The sequence below is a fragment of the Rhamphochromis sp. 'chilingali' genome, assembly GCF_963969265.1.
Source record: "Rhamphochromis sp. 'chilingali' genome assembly, chromosome: 20".
Lineage (NCBI taxonomy): Eukaryota > Metazoa > Chordata > Actinopteri > Cichliformes > Cichlidae > Rhamphochromis > Rhamphochromis sp. 'chilingali'.
The window spans coordinates 13,231,766-13,252,058 of NC_137947.1; the positions used below are offsets into that span (position 1 = coordinate 13,231,766).

At 40.2% G+C, this 20,293-nt stretch overlaps 1 protein-coding gene across 2 annotated transcripts; it reads left to right on the forward strand.

Annotated features, from left to right (window-relative positions):
- The first annotated feature begins 9,707 nt into the window (after positions 1 to 9,707).
- On the forward strand, positions 9,708 to 15,030 carry agpat4 (1-acylglycerol-3-phosphate O-acyltransferase 4 (lysophosphatidic acid acyltransferase, delta)). Of its 2 annotated transcripts, none has more exons than XR_013970138.1 (9): positions 9,708 to 10,007; positions 11,368 to 11,548; positions 11,791 to 11,960; positions 12,046 to 12,207; positions 12,325 to 12,478; positions 12,614 to 12,716; positions 12,795 to 12,870; positions 13,739 to 14,064; positions 14,591 to 15,030. XR_013970138.1 is itself a non-coding variant. In XM_080869394.1 (9 exons), exons 2-9 carry the CDS (start codon positions 11,371 to 11,373, stop codon positions 14,680 to 14,682), a joined length of 1,134 nt encoding a protein of 377 aa, XP_080725520.1. In that variant the 5' UTR covers positions 9,711 to 10,007; positions 11,368 to 11,370; the 3' UTR covers positions 14,683 to 15,030. The 2 variants fall into 2 exon arrangements, 1 of the variants encoding a protein (XP_080725520.1); XM_080869394.1 differs by having other exon boundaries at positions 9,711 to 10,007; positions 13,739 to 13,937.
- The last annotated feature ends 5,263 nt before the right edge of the window (positions 15,031 to 20,293 follow it).

Sequence of the window (20,293 nt, forward strand, 5' to 3'; positions counted from 1 at the left end):
TTATGTGGCTTTAAAAGTACTTTAGTGATGTTAAGCCTTGTAAAAGAAATTTGTAAACAACACAGTATTACAACAGGTTTTAACAGAATGTCAAGTATAAAAATTTCCCCCAAAGTAGCAAAAAAAAAATAGAATTAAATAAAATTGTGCACAAGTAAAAGAATTAGTCTTTTTTAAGTCCAAATGGTACCGGTGGGGCCCATAGAATTCGTCTGACAAGGAGTGTGTGTGTGATTGTCTGTCCTACCGTACTACTTGTACAGTAGAGGATTGTAGTCCATCAATGTGCAAATGAGTGTGCGTGTACATGTATATCGTCTCCTAGGATCTTGGGTTGGCTCGCCATCCAGTGAACACTGGAACACTCTGGGTTCTGGAATCGCTGACCTGGTCTTTGGATTCGTCCCATATAAAAACCTGACCTATAAACAATGGCCAAATATATGTCACGTGCCCTTTAAGGATAACTCTCACAAATTAAACTAAAGTAGTGTCACAGTGCAGTAACTACTATTCAGATCAGCTATCATCAATTCAATCATCATCAGTTCAGTCATGTTGTACAACATTAAAATATCAAGTTTCAAAGGTCAAAGTATCAATATCCAAAATTTCACAGTATCAAGGTTCAATTATTTGTAACCTGCAGTAACATTAAAGATTATCTACAAGGTTTTAAACATTCAGGAATTATAGTCACCATATAATTCACTTTCATTGTAAACATTAATTACATCGATCAAAATAAACTCACTGTACATATATATCTAATCACAAATAAATAAGTATATTACCCCTTTTAAGAAATGGAATAATATGCAAATGCTTATCAGAAATTGAACAAAGTGCAAATAATCAATTTCAATAACACGTAAACACAAGGACTCAGTCCACAAATAGGAGTATTAAAATAGACGTGCTTAATCCCGCTTGTACCATAGGCCTACCAGTACAAGTGGAAATACACTAAAAATTACCTCCAAGTGTTCAATACTGAGTATTGTAAAACAACTGATTGACATCAAAATTTAAACAGGAAGCAGGATAAAGTCTGATTACAATTATCTCTCATAAAGTTATTTTTAGCTGCTTTAACCATTTACAGCTTTTCACATGTTAATGACTTAGTTAACGATCTAACTAGCATAACAACAGCGTTTCAGAGACATGCAACAACTGTACCCACACTCCGCACATCACGTGTCTGATTAGCCACATTTAGCTTACCGCCGTCGAGTGGATGCTCAGCATTTACATGGAGCCACAGCTCAGTAAACCCTCCGGTTTCGCTCTGCCCTTGACAACAACAAGTGCAAATACATAATTTGTGAAAAATATCAGTTTAGATGGTATTTCTTTTAACTCGTTAGAGGTTAATTTCTCCAGCTTACCGATAACAAAAGTTTTAGTCCGTCTGCTCTGTTCGGCTGTAGAAGCAAGAGACTGAAAACTTGGGAGCTGGTACTAAGGAGGGACAAGAGCTGCCTAGAGCTTCACCGATTGGCTGACATGTGAGGAGTGGAGTAAAACAATAGACTCTCATCAAAGTTCTTCAACCCTCTGAGAAACTTAACCCTTGTTTGACCAGAGCATATCATATATAATCTGCATCCCTTCTATGTTTAAATAATTATTTTGATCTCATTTCACTTTCATTAACTGGGACAGTAAGAACAGAACAATGAACATTAAATGTTTTAATTTTTCTTCTCTTTCTGTTTGAGATGATTTTAGGAACTGGGTTACACACATCTTATTATTGTCTCGGCAAACAATTCAGTTTTTAAAGTGCATTGTGTCAATTAAATACACAAGATGGAATACAAATTGACAGCTGGGAGAGGCTCCAGCCCCTTTGCAACCCTGAATTGGATAAGCTGTTAAGAAAATTGATGGATGGATTATAAATTCTTATCATATTATAGGCATTTCGAAGGGGGAAAATTATGTGCTTCACAAATATTTACTTCTTCACACTGTTGGCATGTGTGGATTTTGCCAAATACACTCAACAAAAATATAAACGCAACACCGTTGTTACTGCTCCCATTCCCCATGGGATGGACGTAGAAACCTAAAATTCATTCCAGATACACAATATAACCATCCCTCCCAAACAGTGGTCACAAATCAGTCCAAATGTGTGGTAGTGGGCACATCTGCTATATTGAGATAATCCATCCCACCTCACAGGTGTGCCACATCAGGATGCTGATCTGACATCATGAGTAGTGCACAGGTGTACCTCAGACTGCCCACAACAAAAGGCCACCCTGGAATGTGCAGTTTTGTCTCACAGCAAAATGCCACAGATGCCACAAGCAATGAGGGAGCGTGCAATTGGCATGCTGACAGCAGGAATGTCAACCAGATCTGTCGCCCGTGCATTGAATGTTCATTTCTCAACCATAAGCCGTCTCCACAGGCGTTTCAGAGAATATGGCAGCACATCCAACCGGCCTCACAACCGCAGACCTCGTGTAACCACACCAGCCCAGGACCTCCACATCCAGCAGGTTCACCTCCAAGATCGTCTGAGACCAGCCACCCAGATAGCTGCTGGAACAATTGGTTTGCACAACCAAACAATTTCTGCACAAACTGTCAGAAACCGTCTCAGGGACGCTCAACTGCATGCCCGTCGTCCTCATCGGGGTCTTGACCTGACTCCAGCTCGTCGCCGTAACAGACTTGTGTGGGCAAATGCTCACATTCGATGGCGTCTGGCACGTTGGAGAGGTGTGCGCTTCACGGATGAATCATGGTTCACATTGTTCAGGGCAGATGGCAGCTGAGAATGTCCCAGTTCTTGCATGGCCAGCATACTCACCGGACATGTCACCCATTGAGCATGTTCGGGATGTGCTTGACCGGCGTATACGACAGTGTGTACCAGTTCCCACGAATATCCAACAACCTCGCACAGCCATTGAAGTGGAGTGGACCAACATTCCACAGGCCACAATTGACAATCTGATAGACTCCATGCAACGATGTGTTGCACTGCATGAGGCAAATGGTGGTCACACCAGATACTGACCGGTTCTGGGTCCCCAGACCCCCAATAGCGCAAAAAACTGCACATTCCACGGTGGCCTTTTGTTGTGGGCAGTCTGATGTACACCTGTGCACTACTCATGATGTCAGATCAGCATCCTGATTTGGCACACCTGTGAGGTGGGATGGATTATCTCAATATAGCAGATGTGCCCACTACCACACATTTGGACTGATTTGTGACCACTGTTTGGGAGGGATGGTTATATTGTGTATCTGGAATGAATTTTAGGTTTCTACGTCCATCCCATGGGGAATGGGAGCAGTAACAACGGTGTTGCGTTTATATTTTTGTTGAGTGTAGTTCCCTTATTTGAAAAGGCCCTTTATGAAGTGTGCCCTTTATAGTGTATCCTGATATTTTTGCAATAACAAGGCATCAAAGAATAAAGTGAAAAAATACTTTAATAATATGAGAGGACAATAGATGGTTTTTTTTTATGTTTTGTGGACTAAAAAAGCATTTGGCCTCTCAGGGTGTGTTGTTGTCATGTGCCATTGGGTCTCTGTACAACCACAACAACAGCTTTGTCTGCATTGCTGGCAATAAGTCGGACTCATACCCAGTTTCTGTGTTTGACAGCAATGTTTGACAGCAATGCCCTCTGTTGCCAGGCTTCCACTTTGGTGGCCTCAGAATCTCATATCTGCCTTTTACAGATAATGTGGTTCTATTGGCTTCATCAGCTGGTGGCCTCCAGCACTGCAGGGTTTTGCAGCCAAGTGAGAATTGGTGAGAATGAGTATTAGCGCCTTCAAGTCAGAGGGCAAAGTTCTCCGCAGTAAAAGGGTGGAATGCCCACTTTGAGTCAAGTGGAGCAGTTTAGGTACCTTGGGGACTTGTTCACAAGTGAGGGTATAGGGGAGCGGGAGATTAGATCAACAGACTGGTGCAGCATCTGATGTTGACACTCTACCACTCTGATGTGGTGAAGAGAGAGCTGAGAATAAAAACATCTAAAGTCACAAGCTTTGGGTAATGACCAAATGAATTAGATTTTGGATAAACCCCTATATCCAAAAAGAAACAAAGGTGTCTGGACTCAGCTTTAGAAACTCGGTGAGAAGCTCAATTTTGGAGGGACTGCCGCAGCTCCTCCACCAAGAAGTAAACTGAAATTGTTGGGGCATTTAATTAGGGTGGCTCCTGGGTATCTCCTCCCAGGTGAGATGTTATGGGCATGTCCTACTGGGAGGAGGCTGGAGCCTATCCCAGCTGTCATATCATCATAGAACCAAGAGGTAGGGTACACAAGCCTGTCATGGAGCCAACAGAGAAGTTCACAAATCACAACTATGGCCAGTTTAGAATTCCCATTTAATCTAACATGCATACATGCAAGCACAGGTAGAACATGTGCACTACAGAAAGAAAGGTCCCAGATGGTGGAGTCAAACCCAGAGCCCTCTAATAAGCACTAATCACTGCACCACGGTCCCATCCCATTTTCATATCATCAAACTGTGAGCATAGCTTTTATGTTGCAAAGGTGAACTCCTCTGGTTGCAAAAAGCAGTGTGACTGTATAAAGGTCTATAGGTGAACAACCTTGCAGATGCCCTGATCTATGACTTCATTTAGCACTTTCTTACTAAATTCATGGCATAAATCAATATTTTCATGTCTTACTGAGTAGACCATGTTCATTTTTAAGTTATGCTCCCTTTACAGTAAACAAAAGAACAATAAAGATGGGTATGGTCAGCTTGGGGTTCCAGATAAGACTTCACTTAGCTTCATGGTGGCCAAATTGGCTTTTAAATACAGTCTGTATTCTTATATCTGTTTATAAAATTATCCATACGTAGGCAGCAGTGTAATGCTCCGTTTTAGTTTCATCTATAAAAATTCATATTTGCAAGTAAGATGGATAAAATGCTGTATAAATGTTGATTCTGCAAAGTAAGCATTAACAGTGGATACACAATTTAGTAAAGAAAAATGAAACAGCACCTCGTGTCACTTTAAAGGCAGATGATATTTAGAAAGTGCAGCACGAGCTCTACACTTCTCTTTCCACTGAATGTAACTGGAGCAAACTAGTTTCAAACCCATCGGAAGCTGGAGACAGGAAAATCCTGGAAACATCCATTTTATTCCACAAGCACATACTGCATCTCCATGTTGTCTCTTTTTTTTCCTGCACAATATTGATCCCTTCAACAAAGAGAAATCCTTGACTGCTTACTGAAGCAGAAACACATATTTCCATTTGGGCGCATTACTGTTGCTCTCGCACATGTGCTCCAACCAGCATCCAGAGTTCTGCACGTGTGATTTTGTGTTCAATCACTTTCTCATTCCTGCACATTCAAATCCCAAATCTGCCAGAGGAAGCAAGAGTAGAAGTTGAAAAAGAGGATATGTAATTGTATAACTACGCAGCATTTTAGCCCTCTTCAGTGGCGTTACATCAAATAACTTCCCTCCGACCGATCTTTTTGGCACTCTTTTCAGGACCCCTGAGAGAACCAGAACAGGTGTCTCCAGAAAACCTCCCAGTGTTTCACTGACAGTCAGATGTGTGGATGTGTCAGGTGGGGCCCACAGTTACTTTGACCCATGCTAGAAGCCAAGCCCCTTGAGAAACTGACACTGCATGCATCAGGATCTCATTACTGGCTTACTGTGCATATACGCTGTGTCAAATAGGGCTTAGACCTCAGGCTATGTTGTCACTTTATCTGAACTGTATTTTTTCCCCTCTATATATTCAAGAGCTTAAAACATTCATTTAGAAAACCTGATCCCATTATCTTTTTTCATGAGATTCCAACATGTAGACATCCACAGCTGCTCATCAAATTTAGCACCTTATTTACTAAATGTCCGCAGCTTTTTCCAAGTCAAGGTTTTTCATGATTGTTTTGCCGGGGCAACTCTTTTGACTCGTCACGCAGCTGTTTACTGTGCTCGGAAAAGCGCTACACTGTTTTCCTTCGACTTTCAAAGCAGTTTGTACCATCACGTGCACATCAAGTTACCAAGCCACGCATCGCACAATCATAAATAAATTCACTGCATTAAAAGGAGGAAGCGGTTTCTCATACCAAGACCCAACACCCCTGGACGAATGAGAAACATATGCTGATAGAACTATTACCTTAAAGAGTTACGCAAAGTGGTTGAATGAGCGTCAATTTGTCGAAGCCAGTCACAGCCTGTTGACGCAAAACGGTTCATAAATCACACAATCGCAGCGATTTCACCTAATCCTCGCTGCATTCTTCATACAGCATACAGCATCCAAATCGCCCCACGCTGCCAAAAGTAAAGATCGTCCTGGCTACAAACTTTTGGCTTTGGCCAGCTGCATCAACCTGATTCACTCTTGACTGAAATATTTCAGCTGCGTCTGATTTTTTTCGAGAGTAATCAATTAGTTTCCCCAAATAAACATAAAAAGGGGAAATAAAGTTGCAGGCTATTTAAAAATTATTCCGCATTCCTAATAGGGTGACAACAGAGATTTTCAAGATTAAAGTTGATGTGTTGTGGTAAGTTGGCCAGCTTTCTCACATGTCAAAGACGCATGTAGTCCAGCTTCATTACATCTGCTCTTTGGTTTAATCTTGTAGGGAAGCTTTTTTTCCCCCTAAAAAATTATTTTTATAGCCTCTCTGCTTGATTTAACAGTGGGCAATAAATAAGAGAAAGGAGATGTCATGCAAAAAACGTCAAGAGCTGCACTCAAACTCACAACATTGCTCTTGTATGGTCTCCAGTTGCCTGATGTACCAAGAAGGGGCCAAAGGAGGGCAACGTTTTACAGCAACATATAACTCAGTGAATGAAAGCTGACATCTCTTGGAATGGGCAAACTTGTTGTGGTTCGGTAGCCCCGCATCACTTCTTCAAAACCAGTAACCACATATCAGTTCACTTTTCTTCTGAGAAATGGGAAGACACACACACCAACACTCTCACACAGATACACACTTCCTGGCTGCCTACTTTGGATGAGATGCACTCTGATAGATAGCGTTTTTTGGTTTAGCAGCAAATTTCAAGGCACGTTTTCACCCCAATGCAGAGTGATTCTCATGTATTCGCCTCTTGCAAGCTGATTTGGCTTTATCCTGCAGTGTTTCTGCTAAGACGGGTGAACCGTTATTTTAGTTTATTTTGATTCGACCGAGGCATCCAAAATGTCTGTCACTGTGAAATAACTAGTTGAAGTGTGCTGTTATTAAGTCCCCATAAACTCAGAAATATGTTTTGTTTATTTTTACTTCGCTGCCATGTTTCACCTTCACCGAACATAATGATTTTTTCTCAAACTCTCTCTGCAGAGCTTAAACCCGAGTTTAACACACATATGGAAGAAGGATTTTTATGGAAACACAAAATGACTGGAAATTAGTCCAATGTGCTGCTTATGTTGAAACCTGAGAAAAGCATTTCAAGAAAGTGGGAAAAATCTCTCAAAATTGTTGCCTAGGAGTATTTTAAATATGTAGTAGTGCAGACAAAGATTCTGAGATGCTTTGCCTCGTAATTTCTGTGGTTACAAAGTGGCCTGCGTATCCTAGACTTCCCTACAGCCCCTTTGCTCTGCTTGTGTTTAGCATTTGACGATAAGGGACTACCTGAGCCACTTTAATATTTGTTTAAACTTATACGACCTTAAAATGAGAGCCAGAAACACCTCATCAACCCACTAGATTGGACTGTCATAAAACACCATCAGTCTTCTTACCAAAGCTTTGGGTTACAAAAGAAAAAGTAGAAAAAAGAAATATATGTTTGTTGGCTTGATGGGTCCATTAAGGATGGCATATCACACTTTTGCAGATTAAATAGAACACAGATTTGGTATTTATACCATAGGGAATGACAGGACTATCTATCCTGAGACACTTTTCTTTTCTAATGGAGTCGTGTTTAGTGAATCTTTATTACCCTCTGGTGTCAGCAAGTGGTATTACGTATGTACGTGTATGACGTATTCTTTTTGCCGTTTCCACATTCCAGCTAATCAACAGATGCAAGGATACTGATGGTTACACCCATTTAAGGAGGATGTACACTGTATCACAAGATGTTTCACTAACTCATCTACACAAAGGATTTTGTAGAGGGTGCAGGAGCTGTGGCAGTTGTTGGAGGCAGTTGTTTCACTTAAAACGACAACTTTAATTGCTACATTTTGACTTTATTCTCAAATAGTGCTTTGAGTTTAATCTAAAAATTTATGTGCTGTGCAGAGCAACAGGGGAACTGTAGGTGAACTGAGCAGAGAGTCCAGAGTTTGGAGAACTAATAGAAGCAGAGTGAAAGAGTGAAATCTAAAGTATATCAGCTGAATCAAATTGGTTTAAGGCAGAGGAGCAGAGCTGAGACAGAGCAGCAGTAGTGGTTGGGTGGACTGGTGGAGTTGAGGCAGGTGTGGACAAGATGTTAAACTTTCTTCTTCTACTCAAATTCAGTTTTGTAAGGGGGCTGGAGCCCTGCTGCCACAGGTGACAGGGCAAGGTTCACCATGGACAGGTCTCCAATCCGTCGCAGCCAACCTGAGCTTAAACTGCCTATGTATATCAGATTGATCGCAGACTTACTTCGTCTGATAGGAAAAATTTATGGCAGGTTTTAAGTACAATGTTGGTATGCCTGACAGTCTCATTTTGCAACAGAAAAATAAAGTGAGATAACTTTATCTTACTGGATAAAACAGACACTGACAAAGTCTAACTTTGCAGATATAACTTGCAGTTTAAAAAAGGAGATAAATTGCAATATAGTTTAATAACTGTTAAAGTTGAATGCAAACCCAGAACCACATGTGCTACTTTACGATAATAAATTTACTAAAATATAATATTTAATTAAAGTCATTAAAATGTATTTATTATGTTGTCATCATTGTTGACATACATTCTAAACAGTTGTTTTGTTTTGTTCATAAAAATATATATTTTACCTTTGTGACCTGTAATTAAATGATATAAATAATTTCTAAAACTAATGGAATCCCTTAAATTTAACAGTTAATGAGTCCAGATTTGTATTCACTGCATTTATTTTGAGATCGATTGCTCCTTTAAACATTTTTCTTCTACGTACATACACTACATTACCAGCAGGGGGAGCTGGCCGCATGCACTCCATTAGCTAGTGGCAACGAAAGTGATTTCAGCCAATTACATTCAAGGGACGCCCACTCTGTGTGCTGCTAAATGCTACATTAAAAGACACGAGGCCGTCGTTACTACTCTTACCCACTCAAATCGAAACAAGGAAGCGACTTACGACGTTTCTTGGGTTTCAGAAGAATTTATCACGTGTATGACGAAAACGTTGCGCCGCCCATGCCTCCCACGCGCTTCCCGCTTTTCCTGTGACCAAATTTGGCATCGGAGCTGGAAGGGAAAAGAAGAGGTCTCACTCAGCCCGAGTTTGTGAGACCAACAACAAAAAAGAGTGTAACCGCACCAGGAAATGTTGGGATATAGTATAACTTTCTGTTAAAAACATTTTGTTTTTTAAAGATTATATCGGACATAATAACTATATGAGAAGAAAAAGTCTATTATTACAACGTCATATTTGTTGTCGTTGTATTAGTCATATGTTCCACTTCATTATGTAGAGAAAATCCTGTGTTTTGATTGGGCCAACAAAGAGTAGACGATCTTCGCGCGAGGCTGTCTGCAGAGTTTCTCGAAGGTGGCGCAGGTTCACACATGTCTTCATCCCGCGATCCAGGTTTGGCAGGCGGATGGGTGTGGTTCCTCATGCTGAAGGACGTTTCACCAGATGGCCGGGTGGTGCATAGTTCTAGGCCTGCTCACTAACAGCTGAAGGACGAGGGACATCGCGAACTGGAGGTGGCATGGACGTGTAGTGGGATAGTGGTGTTTGGTTGTCTTTTAAATTTGTTCATTTACACTGTTTGGAAAGGTAGAAAGGTGTCTGAGGCAGGAACACTGGGCACTAATACAGAATCAAGGTAAGTGTCACGTGTTTGCAGGTGTGTACATGGGTTTTGTGTTTAAGCAGTTTGGTCATTTTCCAGTCGTGTTTCTCTGTGCTCTGAAACAGCTGCTAACCTAACAGTTTGCGTAAGGAAAACTCAGTAAACACAGAGAAGGCCGTTGTGGGATTGACTATGAATAATTGGTGATATGGTTTTCCCTGTTCCTGAAAAGGTCATGTGTTGTTAGGAGCAAACAGCAAACAATTGCCCTCTGATTGGCTGTTTGGCTCTGGAATGCATCTCAAAGACACTATTCAGAGGGGGGGGAGTAAAAACGTTCAAAGAAATCCTTTATGTCAGACTCGATTCATGTTTTAGAAACTCTGAGAACAGTTTTGATCACAGCCTGGCTTTGCGTGGAACAAATTAATAATAGTATATAACATATTTTGCTTCTTTGTATTTTATATCCTGGTTGCTTGTGCCTCAAAGGTGGAGAATGTATATATTATTTTCTTTATTATTGTTTTTCAAACGTTTAAAAACAGGAACTATTAGAAAGAAACAGTTGGGAAATATACTGAATCTTGTGTCTATGTATGGGATGACAGTATATGAGACAAAAAGAGAGAAGAAAAGGACTATAATGTGGATTGGACTGAAAGAAATATGGCAACTGGCCTGATGGAGTGATGAAACCAGATTTGACATTTTTGGTTCAAATCGTTGTCAGTTGAGGAAGGCCCACATGCATCTCTCAGGTCCTGTGTCTGGTCATTTATCTTTTGTTTTTTTAAATATTTCTCAGAGACACAATTTGCTATAAATAGTTTTTTAGTCCTGTCATTACTTCTTTTGTCCTACACTCGTCCAGTTTCCTCATTTGTTTGTTGATTCTTTTTTTCCCCTCCTTGATGGTGCAAAGATACTGTTTTTATCCCTGTCAAACAGTGTTATATTTGACATGTTTCATAGTCTCAACAAAAGAAATGGGAACAATTATAATTATGTGTGTTTGCAACAGGCTGCTTGAATCAGAGAGACACGGCACTGGTTCTAGAGTTGGATCCTTTTTTTAGTGGCTTGACAAGCAAAAAAATGAAAAACAAAAACACTTCTTTTAAAGTGGTCATGTACAAGGACTGAAAAGCCTGGTGAATTGTTGCTCAAAGCTTCTTTTTCAAATATAAAAAGGTCGGGCTACTTGCAAAGTATTAAAAAAAAAAAAAAAAAAAAAAAAAAGAGGTTGTTCCAGACTTTAGGACAGTACAGTACTGGACATAGTTTCTCTACCTTTGAGTCACAAGCAATCAGAAGCCAACAAAAAATGAGACGATTTTATTTTATTGTTGTTACCTGATGTAATTAAATGTCTTCTTATGAACTTTTACAGAACATGGGGCTTCTTCAGCTGCTAAAATCCCAGTTCTTGTGCCACCTGATCATCTGCTATGTCTTCCTGGTCAGCGGCCTTATTATCAACCTGTTGCAGCTTTGTACTTTACCTGTGTGGCTGGTCAGTAAGCAGCTGGCCCGCAGAATCAACATCAGACTGGCCTACTGCATCTCCAGCCGTATGTATAACCTTAGCTGTACCATTACAACCTGGCTGTTTCCCAGAAGCAGAAAAGTTTTTTCTTCTGCTTCTGGGAGAAGAAACCTTTAGTTTCAGTGGTTTCAGTGGTGCTGTTGGTGTGAAGTTATGACAACCCTCTGCTGCACGAGTTCCCAGAACTCTGTACTGCATGGCATCATTTCACAAAAGCAATCCAGGTGTCCTTTACTCACATGTACCTGTTTGCGTCTTTGTCCTTAGAGATGGTTGCTATCTTGGAGTGGTGGTCTGGGACAGAGTGCACACTCTACACTGACCCAAAGAGTTATCCACTGTATGGAAAAGAGAATGCCATTGTGGTCCTCAACCACGCTTTTGAGATAGACTTCCTGTGTGGTTGGACCTTCTGTGAGAGATTTGGAGTTCTTGGGGTAAGTGAAAGTAAGCCAGAAAACTTCACCCACCCCTCAATTCAATGCTTCCCTCCAGTTCTTTCAATGTGTTCTCAACTTCCAGAGCTCAAAAGTGTTAGCCAAAAAACAGCTGGCTTATGTACCGATCATCGGCTGGATGTGGTACTTCTTGGAGATAGTTTTCTGCAAAAGGAAATGGGAGGAAGATCGAAGGACGGTGAATGAGAGTCTTGAGAAACTGCGGGATTACCCAGAAAACTTCTGGGTGGGTTTCAGTCTGTGGTAATTTTAGAATCAAGAGAAGTGAGAGTGATATTTTTGTGGCCATAATTATAATATAACTATATAACACCCAACTTTTTTTTTTCTTTTTTGGCAAAAGTTCTTGCTTCATTGCGAAGGGACACGCTTCACACCAAAGAAGCACCAGGTCAGCATGCAGGTGGCTGAAAGCAAAGGGTTGTCCAAACTAAAGTATCATCTTTTGCCCAGAACCAAAGGATTCTGGGTAACAGTTCAGAGCCTCAGAGGGACGGGTGAGTTTGTCTTTGTCTATGTATTTAAATGTGGCCACCAGAAAGTACCCGATCAGTTTTATGGGGCGGGGGGTGGATTTGCAAATCAAATGAAAGGTGGCGCTGACTAACCGCCGCATGTTCCGTGTTGTGCAGCTGCGGCTGTTTACGATTCCACGCTGAACTTCAGAAACAATGAAATGCCGACTTTGCTGGGGCTTCTTAACGGGAAAAAATATCATGCAGACTTGTATGTGAGGTAGGAACTGATGTTTCACACACTTGTTGCTTTTCATTTCCTGTGTGCTGGTGTAACCTTCATCTCTGTGACATGCAGGAGAATTCCTCTAGAGTTGATCCCAGAAGATGAGAAGGAATGTGCTGAGTGGCTCCACAAACTTTACCAGGAGAAGGTGAGAGTCTTAAATATTCTGATGGATGCATGATTTTCAAAAGAGACGCATTAGGTAGAGGTACTAAATCACCCAGTTTCTTATTACTGAAATAGAAGCCATACTGATTAGATATGTAGCCTAAAATAAGTGCCTCTTCTTTCTTTTTTTTCCCCCTGAAGGCTGATGCACTGTTTCACACTGAATAGTAGTACTATAAATAAATGGGTGGCTCCATCCTCTTGTAGGGGTATTTTTGGTGCTGCAGGAACTGGTAAACAGTGTCTTTGAAATTTTTTGATCCAGCCACTGATCTTACAGATGTGCCCAGACAGCCAAAACCTGGATCTGGAATCATCTCGGATTTGAATTCCACATGAAAACATAAAGATTTTGGTGTAATTTAAAGAAAGCAGCTCCAGCAGAGAACACAAACAATATTAAAAAGCTGGAAGCTTTTGCACTTGAGTGGAAGATTAGTGTGAGGAAATATTTATTGCTCACCACAAATGGCATTAGTGGTAAAAATTAACTTTGAGGGTAGGAACAGTTTGGCTCGCGGACCTTTTTATGGAGATAGAGTCAATGTCATTTAACAAATTGACCTATTATATACACAGTTTTGAAGGTGTGGTGAGCTTATCTGTGGTTTTGGCTGACTGCCATGCCACCTTTTTAATTACTTTTCAATCCATGCACTTTATAACTGAACTCTTGAATCTGAACTTGGGAATGTTAAACTTTGTACACACTTGGTTCCATTTTAGCTCTTACTGGTTTTTTTTTTAAGACACACAGCAGCCACGTGGCTTTAAAAGAACCAACTTTAGCCGTGCTTCCCTGTTGTGGGTTTTGGTGTTGAGCTGCCGTTGCATTAATTTGTTAACAGGATAGCTTTCAAGAGCACTACGCAAAGACTGGGCGCTTCCCGGGCCCCATAATGAGTCCTCCTCGTCGACCATGGTCCTTGATCAACTGGCTATTCTGGTCCTGCCTGCTCCTGTACCCTCTAGGCCTGCTGCTCACTCAGCTGATCAGCTCTGGATCAGTATTTACCATCGTAGCTTCCGTGGCTGTCTGCTCTGCAGGTTTGTGTCATCCATTCACAGGCAAGGTCAAGCCACCATAATATGGTTTAATACGGCCCATCCCTCACTTTAACCAGCTCCTTTTTGTCCAAATGTTACATAAAGCAGCAGATTTGACACCTCAAATGTAAGTCTCCCTCTTTTATTTTATTAATTCATCAGTATTGGGAGCATGTCCATAACAGCATTCAGGCATGTGCTTAAAATATCAAAGTTAGATATCAAGTCATCCACCTGATTCTTTTTATTATTATTATTATTATTGTTTCACTGGTTTCACTGTTAAGTGGAATTAATCACTCTAACAGCACGGGTTTTTCAAGAGCATGTTGCAGTTTCCACAATAAATAAGAGGCCTTGATACAGACTTGGAGGAGATGGCTTAGGTGTTATCAGTTATTTAAAAGAGCCAGTTAATGTGCAACATTGCTTCTCATTTCAAAGTGACGTATTCAGCCACGTCACTAAATTGTCATAATAAAAACGCTTGATAATTAAAGGGCATATGCACCACATTCAAAGTCAAATTTACTGTGGAAATAAAAATGTCCCATTTCAAAGCCTGTCAGCACTTCTTTGTGACTCACTCAAACAATGCTGTAGCTTCTCTGAATCCTGTGGTGATTTTTTTTTTTTGTCTTTTCTTCCCACAGCTTCACTGGGAGTTCGCTGGATGATTGGCCAGACTGAGATAAAAAGAGCCTCAAACTATGGGAATAAGGAGGTTTCTCTAAACAACAACTAGTGTATTCTGGAAACGGCGTCTTTTTATTGCAGAGCTACTAATCTGCAAACTGCCGTCAGGAAAACTTGTGCCAAAACAGTCCTGCCAGACTGCCATTTGCAAGTGCAGACCTGCTTCAAAGCAAGCGCAGACAGGATAGTTTTACACTAACGCTATGCTGCAGAAGACTGGGGACTTGGTAAGCAGGTTAAACACAGGATTAAAATCAGAGTATGTTTGAGAACAGCCAAGACCAACATTTGCTATAGAAACAAATTTAATTCAACCAAAAGGCAAGTGGACTACCTCAATGATTGCACTGTAATGCACAGATGACATTTAGGAGGTGAGAGAAAATAAAAATTTTGCACAAAAAAAGTGGCCTTTGTTGTTGTTGTTTGTACTTAAAAAAAAAAAAAAAAAGAAGAAGTAGTGAATGAATGGTATGACGAAGATCAGGGCCTTTTTTTCTGCTCAAATTTGGCTACAATCCAGACAAAAGAACAGGACTTCACCAGCAAATAGTTTATTGTTAAAAAAAAAAAAAAAAACCTGAGCCTTCCAGTTGATATTTCCTCGTCTGCTAAGGCAAGGATGACTTAACTCCCAGTATGAGAATATTTTGGAGCATTAAGACATTGAATAGATGCTAAAGCAGCGTCTCAACTGCGACTACACTGGGCGTAATGTAGAAACTCGTAGTCAGTTTATATTCTTCAGGTAATAAGGAAGATTGACCAGCTAAATTACATCTAATCTACACGTGTGGCTTTCTTTTTTTTCTAAATAAATCAGTAAGTGAACCGATGTGCCGCACGGTTCCATAAATATAGTCCGTCCGTTTATATGTTGGCAGTAAAAACAAAAGTTCCAGTAACTTTTTGTTGACATTCACTGTTGCAGTCTTTCCATCTACGGCTGTGTGACAAAGTAATTGAAGTTGGTGCGATTTGCATGGTCTGAGAGGACAAAGCTCAAACTCCATGTGTCTCCTGTTTGCCCACGACCATCAAAGAATGAGAAAATGGTAAAAAAAAATAAACTGTTAAACAGTGATGCAAGCATCCAGTGAGGAAAAGTAATCATGCAACAAGAAGGAAAAAGAGAAAATGCCAAACCACAGAGACACCTGGTGGTAACACGCCAGCAGGACACAAGCTAAAATTTCTTACCTGCTGATCCTGATGTCCTCAGGTGCTGGTTTACATTAGTAAATAAGTAAACAGTGAATCAATATCTTCAATAACAGAATTAAAAATATTAATAGGGAGGCTGATGCTGAACGCCTCGATTTAGACATATATGAGAAAGAATTGGATCAATAAGTTTGGATACAAACTCAAAGCTCAAGCCTCATATTAGCTGATGTTATGAAAGATGGTATCTCTGCACAGCTCCATCAACTTTATTTTGGGAAAAGTGACCTACATGTGTAGGCAGTGGTTAAATTAATAAATCAGTATGAACAATTTTACACAGGAAATGGTGACTAAAAATCAAAACAAAAGATGAGTAAAAAATCTCTAAAAAAATTACTAAATTTGAGCCACTTGAAGCACATTAACACATGAGCTCTGTATGCATCACAGGTCTTTTAAAGTTCACACATTTGCAGGTCAGGCCTCTCAAGTGTTTATAGAACATTTTCCAATGCAAACAAACGTGCCCACAGTCCAGTAGTGAGTCATCATAATGTAAACCCATTTTCCATTTACACAATATAAACCATGTAGTTAAACTATTAAAATCTTACCTTAACCTGGAGGAAATTCTCAGAAAATTTCACAGCATAGATATAGGTTGTTTTCTGATTAACTCTTAATCAAAAGATAAGATATGAAACCCTGGTCAAGTGCATAAAACAGAAGTCTCTCACACAAAGTTAAAAGCCTTAGAGAACTCCTCATTTCTGTATATTTAACTAAAAAACATTAGGACTGTGTGCAGCACTGTACTGAATCATTTTCCAACATTTGTGGGGAAACAGTATAAAAGGCAAAAACAGAGTTTGTACAATTCCAGCAAGCAGGAAAGTCAATATTCGGCATTACTGCCTTTATTCTTAAACACGGCCTGAACTGTCTTATGCAAGCTTTCTTCTCATTTCTTTAGCAGTCTTCAGGAATAGTTCTCCAGGTTTCTTGAAGTTCATCTTTGGATGTTTCTGCCTTTTGTTCAGTTATGTGTTAAGACCATCGCACACCGGTTCATTAATATTACGGTCCGTTCACCACTGACTTTCACAATTACAGTATTACACAAGAACTGCTGTTGTGTAACTTGACACAACAACCATATTAATTTTTTCTTTTGAGAAACCGTAAATTGTAAATTATTGAATTTCTGTCTCATTTTAAAGGACATGACTATCAGAAACTGTCCATCTGCAGCAGATAATTTATTTCAGAACTATAATGTCTTCTTGTGTTCTCCAATTCCCAGTGCATGATATGCCAGTGTGAAATGGCTTAATAAACAAGCAAGCAAACAAAAGCATTCTTGTGGAAATGGTCAGGACCAGGAACTGGACTGAAAATGAGTGAAAAAGAAGCCAATGTCCGAAGAGAAACTTTGGACATTTGGAAACCTGGAGAACTATTGCTCAAAACCACTTTGGAAAAAAAAAGAAAGCCTGGCTTCTTGCAACCAAAACAAAAAGAAATGAGTAGTGACTCACAACAAATGGTGTCACATTTGTCCTTTCTTCGAGTTTAATCTGTATCTTTATTTCATAGTGGCCTGAGGTGCTGTCACACCTTATGAAAGCACTAGCCTTGAGCTGATAATGCTGTGCCTCGCCCATCAATTCAGGCGTGTGACATGAAGACGTGGCTGTGTTTTACAGCTTTGATTCGTGCAGTACAGCACAATAGACCTACTGCAGCTGCTAAAATCCCTCTTCCTGTGCAGTATAATCAGCATCAGAATGGCCTATTGCATCACAAGCTGTGTACACTAATGCCATTCTCAGCTACACAGATCACACTTGGATGTTAGGTGTTGTTGCTTAAAGGAAGACTTGTGTAATTTTACCTTGTTGCAGTAAACACGTTCAAAAACAGTTTTGCATCCAAAGACATCAGTTTGCATAACAGTTAACAGTTAAACGACTTTAACAGCAGTACTCTAAAATAAAACCTTTAAAGTGATAGCAGGCTTAGTGGTGGTTCATTTCAGAATGTTCACTATTCCCAGATTGTTTATGGAAATTCCTGTGAATATGGTCACAGGCCTTTGAGCAGAAAATGCTAGCTGTATATGTAAATCAAATTAATTTAACAAATGGTACTTCCAGTTGTGGTCAGGAATTTATGTGCACTTGTCATGGGCATGAATGTCATGGTAATTTGGGGGTTTTAATGATTTCGTTGAACTTTTATGTTTCCAGAAGTCAGGAAGCTCTTTCAGAGACATTTCTAAACAACTGCAGATTCCAAAATTATCAGTTCAAATAATCCTGCATAAGTAAAAGTTATACAGATGTGTCACAACTTTGTCATGGTCTGGAAGAAACTGTTACCCTTAGAGAAGCGCGCCATGAAATAGAAACGTGTAGAATGGCAGCAGTCACTGTCCAAAATGAAGCAAGTTTTACATAACTGTGGTCTGAGAGGGTGTTTCAAGATAGAAACCCCTGCTCCAAAATAGACAGATTCAAGCGCAACTGAAATTTGCAGCTACCCACATGGACAAACCAAATGTTTGCTGGAGAACCGTTTTATGGTGAGATGAGACAAAGATTGAGCTGTTTGGCCACAATGATGAGGCATGTTTGGAGTGAGGCTATCAAACCTAAGAACAATGTGCCAGATGTCAAGCATGCTCCGGGACTGTTTTGCTGGTACTGGTGAAGTGGATGAAATAATAAAGAAAGAGGAGTGCCTCCAATTTCACCTCAAATCAACAGCCAGATAACTAAAACTGGAACACAGTTGAGTGTTCCAGCTGGGCAATTATCCCAAACACACATCAAAACTGGTTTTGGAGTGGAGAAAGCATGCTAACATTAAGCTTCAGGAGTGGACTCCCAAAGCCCTAAAATCCTATTGAAAATTCTTTTGACTATGAACTAACTTCAAAGTTGGGCCCGTGCCAGGAAACCAACAAGTTTAAATAAAATTTAGGGATTCTGCCAAAAGGAGTGGTCAAATATGCAACCAAAATCATGTTAGAAGCTTGTTGATTGCTTCCCAAAAGCCATACTAAGTTGGTTGAGATCCAACTTAGTATGGGACATTTTAACCACACTTCTGTGCGGGTCTATGTATATATTTGACCCTGTGTAGATTATGGCCAACCTAAAATAATGCACGCAATTCTCATTTTCTAAAGTCATTAAAGATCTATCATTCCACCCTGGAAAAGAACAGTTCAAAGAAACCATTAAAAATCCAAAATTACGACATTCCCATGATGAGTATATGTAAACTTCTGACCACTTCTGTACCTGCTGCTGTCTTCGCTTGTGTGGCTACAGCTGTTTGCAATTGCGTGCTAAACTTCTGGATCAAAAGATGGCTTATTGGGGTAAAATACAGCAAACACTATCATACAGAAAATAAGACTAGCGAATTAAGGTCTATTCTTATCTGTTTATCTTATTTATTCACGTGAAATGTAGTTTTCTAATGTCATTAGCTTGAGGAAACAGAGTATTTATTGTAAATGCAAGGTCAAGGACACATTAAACTGATGGATTATTAAGAGTTGATACAGGCACAGACATAACCGGGGTCTTGACGCTATATTTTCTTCATGTATTGAAGGAAAAATTCACATAAAAGAAATTTACTGTGGGAAACGTCCCGCGCAAAACTGTCCTCCCTTCATTCTGATTTGCGCATGTGAAATTCTAAATATACTCTCAGCTCCCCTGGAAGTTTGACTGAGACTGGCAGAGACGCTTTGGTAATACAAAGTTCAACACTTTCCTCCAACTCAGATGATTTTACATTAACAGCTACCAGTTTCACCACTTGTGTTTTTCTTGGCACTGGTCTTCAGATGTTGAAAATGTAAGAAGAAGAAAAAGCACAGAGCTGTTTTGCTATGGATCAAAGATTGCATTATGAAATACACTCACGGTTCCAGTGCTTGTTCACCAGTCACATGGTAACAGCTCAGTGCAATTTGCCATGCAGGTCAAGATGACCGAACATCACAATAAGCAAGAAAGGTGATTTCAGTGACTTTTAATGTGGCACGGTTGGTTGTTGGTGACAGATTTGCTGGTCTGAGTATTTCAGAAACAGCTCATCTACTAGGATTTTCCTGCCCAGCCATCTCTAGGGTTTATAGTTGATAGAAAGGCAACAGCAACTCTAACAACCCCTTGTTGCAAACAAGGTATGAGGTAAAGTATCTCTGAATGCACAACACATCAAACCTTGAAGCAGATGGGCTACAACCCAGTGTGTGAATGGGTGGATGACTGGATATGTAAAGCGCTTTGGGATCCTTAGGGACTAGTAAAGCGCTATATAAATACAGGCCATTTACAACAGCAGCAGAAGACCACACCCCAACCACTCCTGTCAGCTAAGAGCAGGAAACTGAGGCTCTAATTCACATGGGCTCACCAAATCTAGACAACAAAAGTTCGGAAAATATTGCCTGGTTTAATGAGTCTCAA

What these genes read in the sequence shown, in the direction of transcription:
- agpat4 (XM_080869394.1), top strand. Translation starts at nt 11,371, where the DNA reads ATGGGGCTTCTTCAGCTGCTAAAATCCCAGTTCTTGTGCCACCTGATC. An exon ending in GGCCTACTGCATCTCCAGCC is followed by an intron (nt 11,549 to 11,790) that starts GTATGTATAACC and finishes CTTTGTCCTTAG; the next exon opens with AGATGGTTGCTATCTTGGAG. An exon ending in TCAGAGCCTCAGAGGGACGG is followed by an intron (nt 12,479 to 12,613) that starts GTGAGTTTGTCT and finishes CGTGTTGTGCAG; the next exon opens with CTGCGGCTGTTTACGATTCC.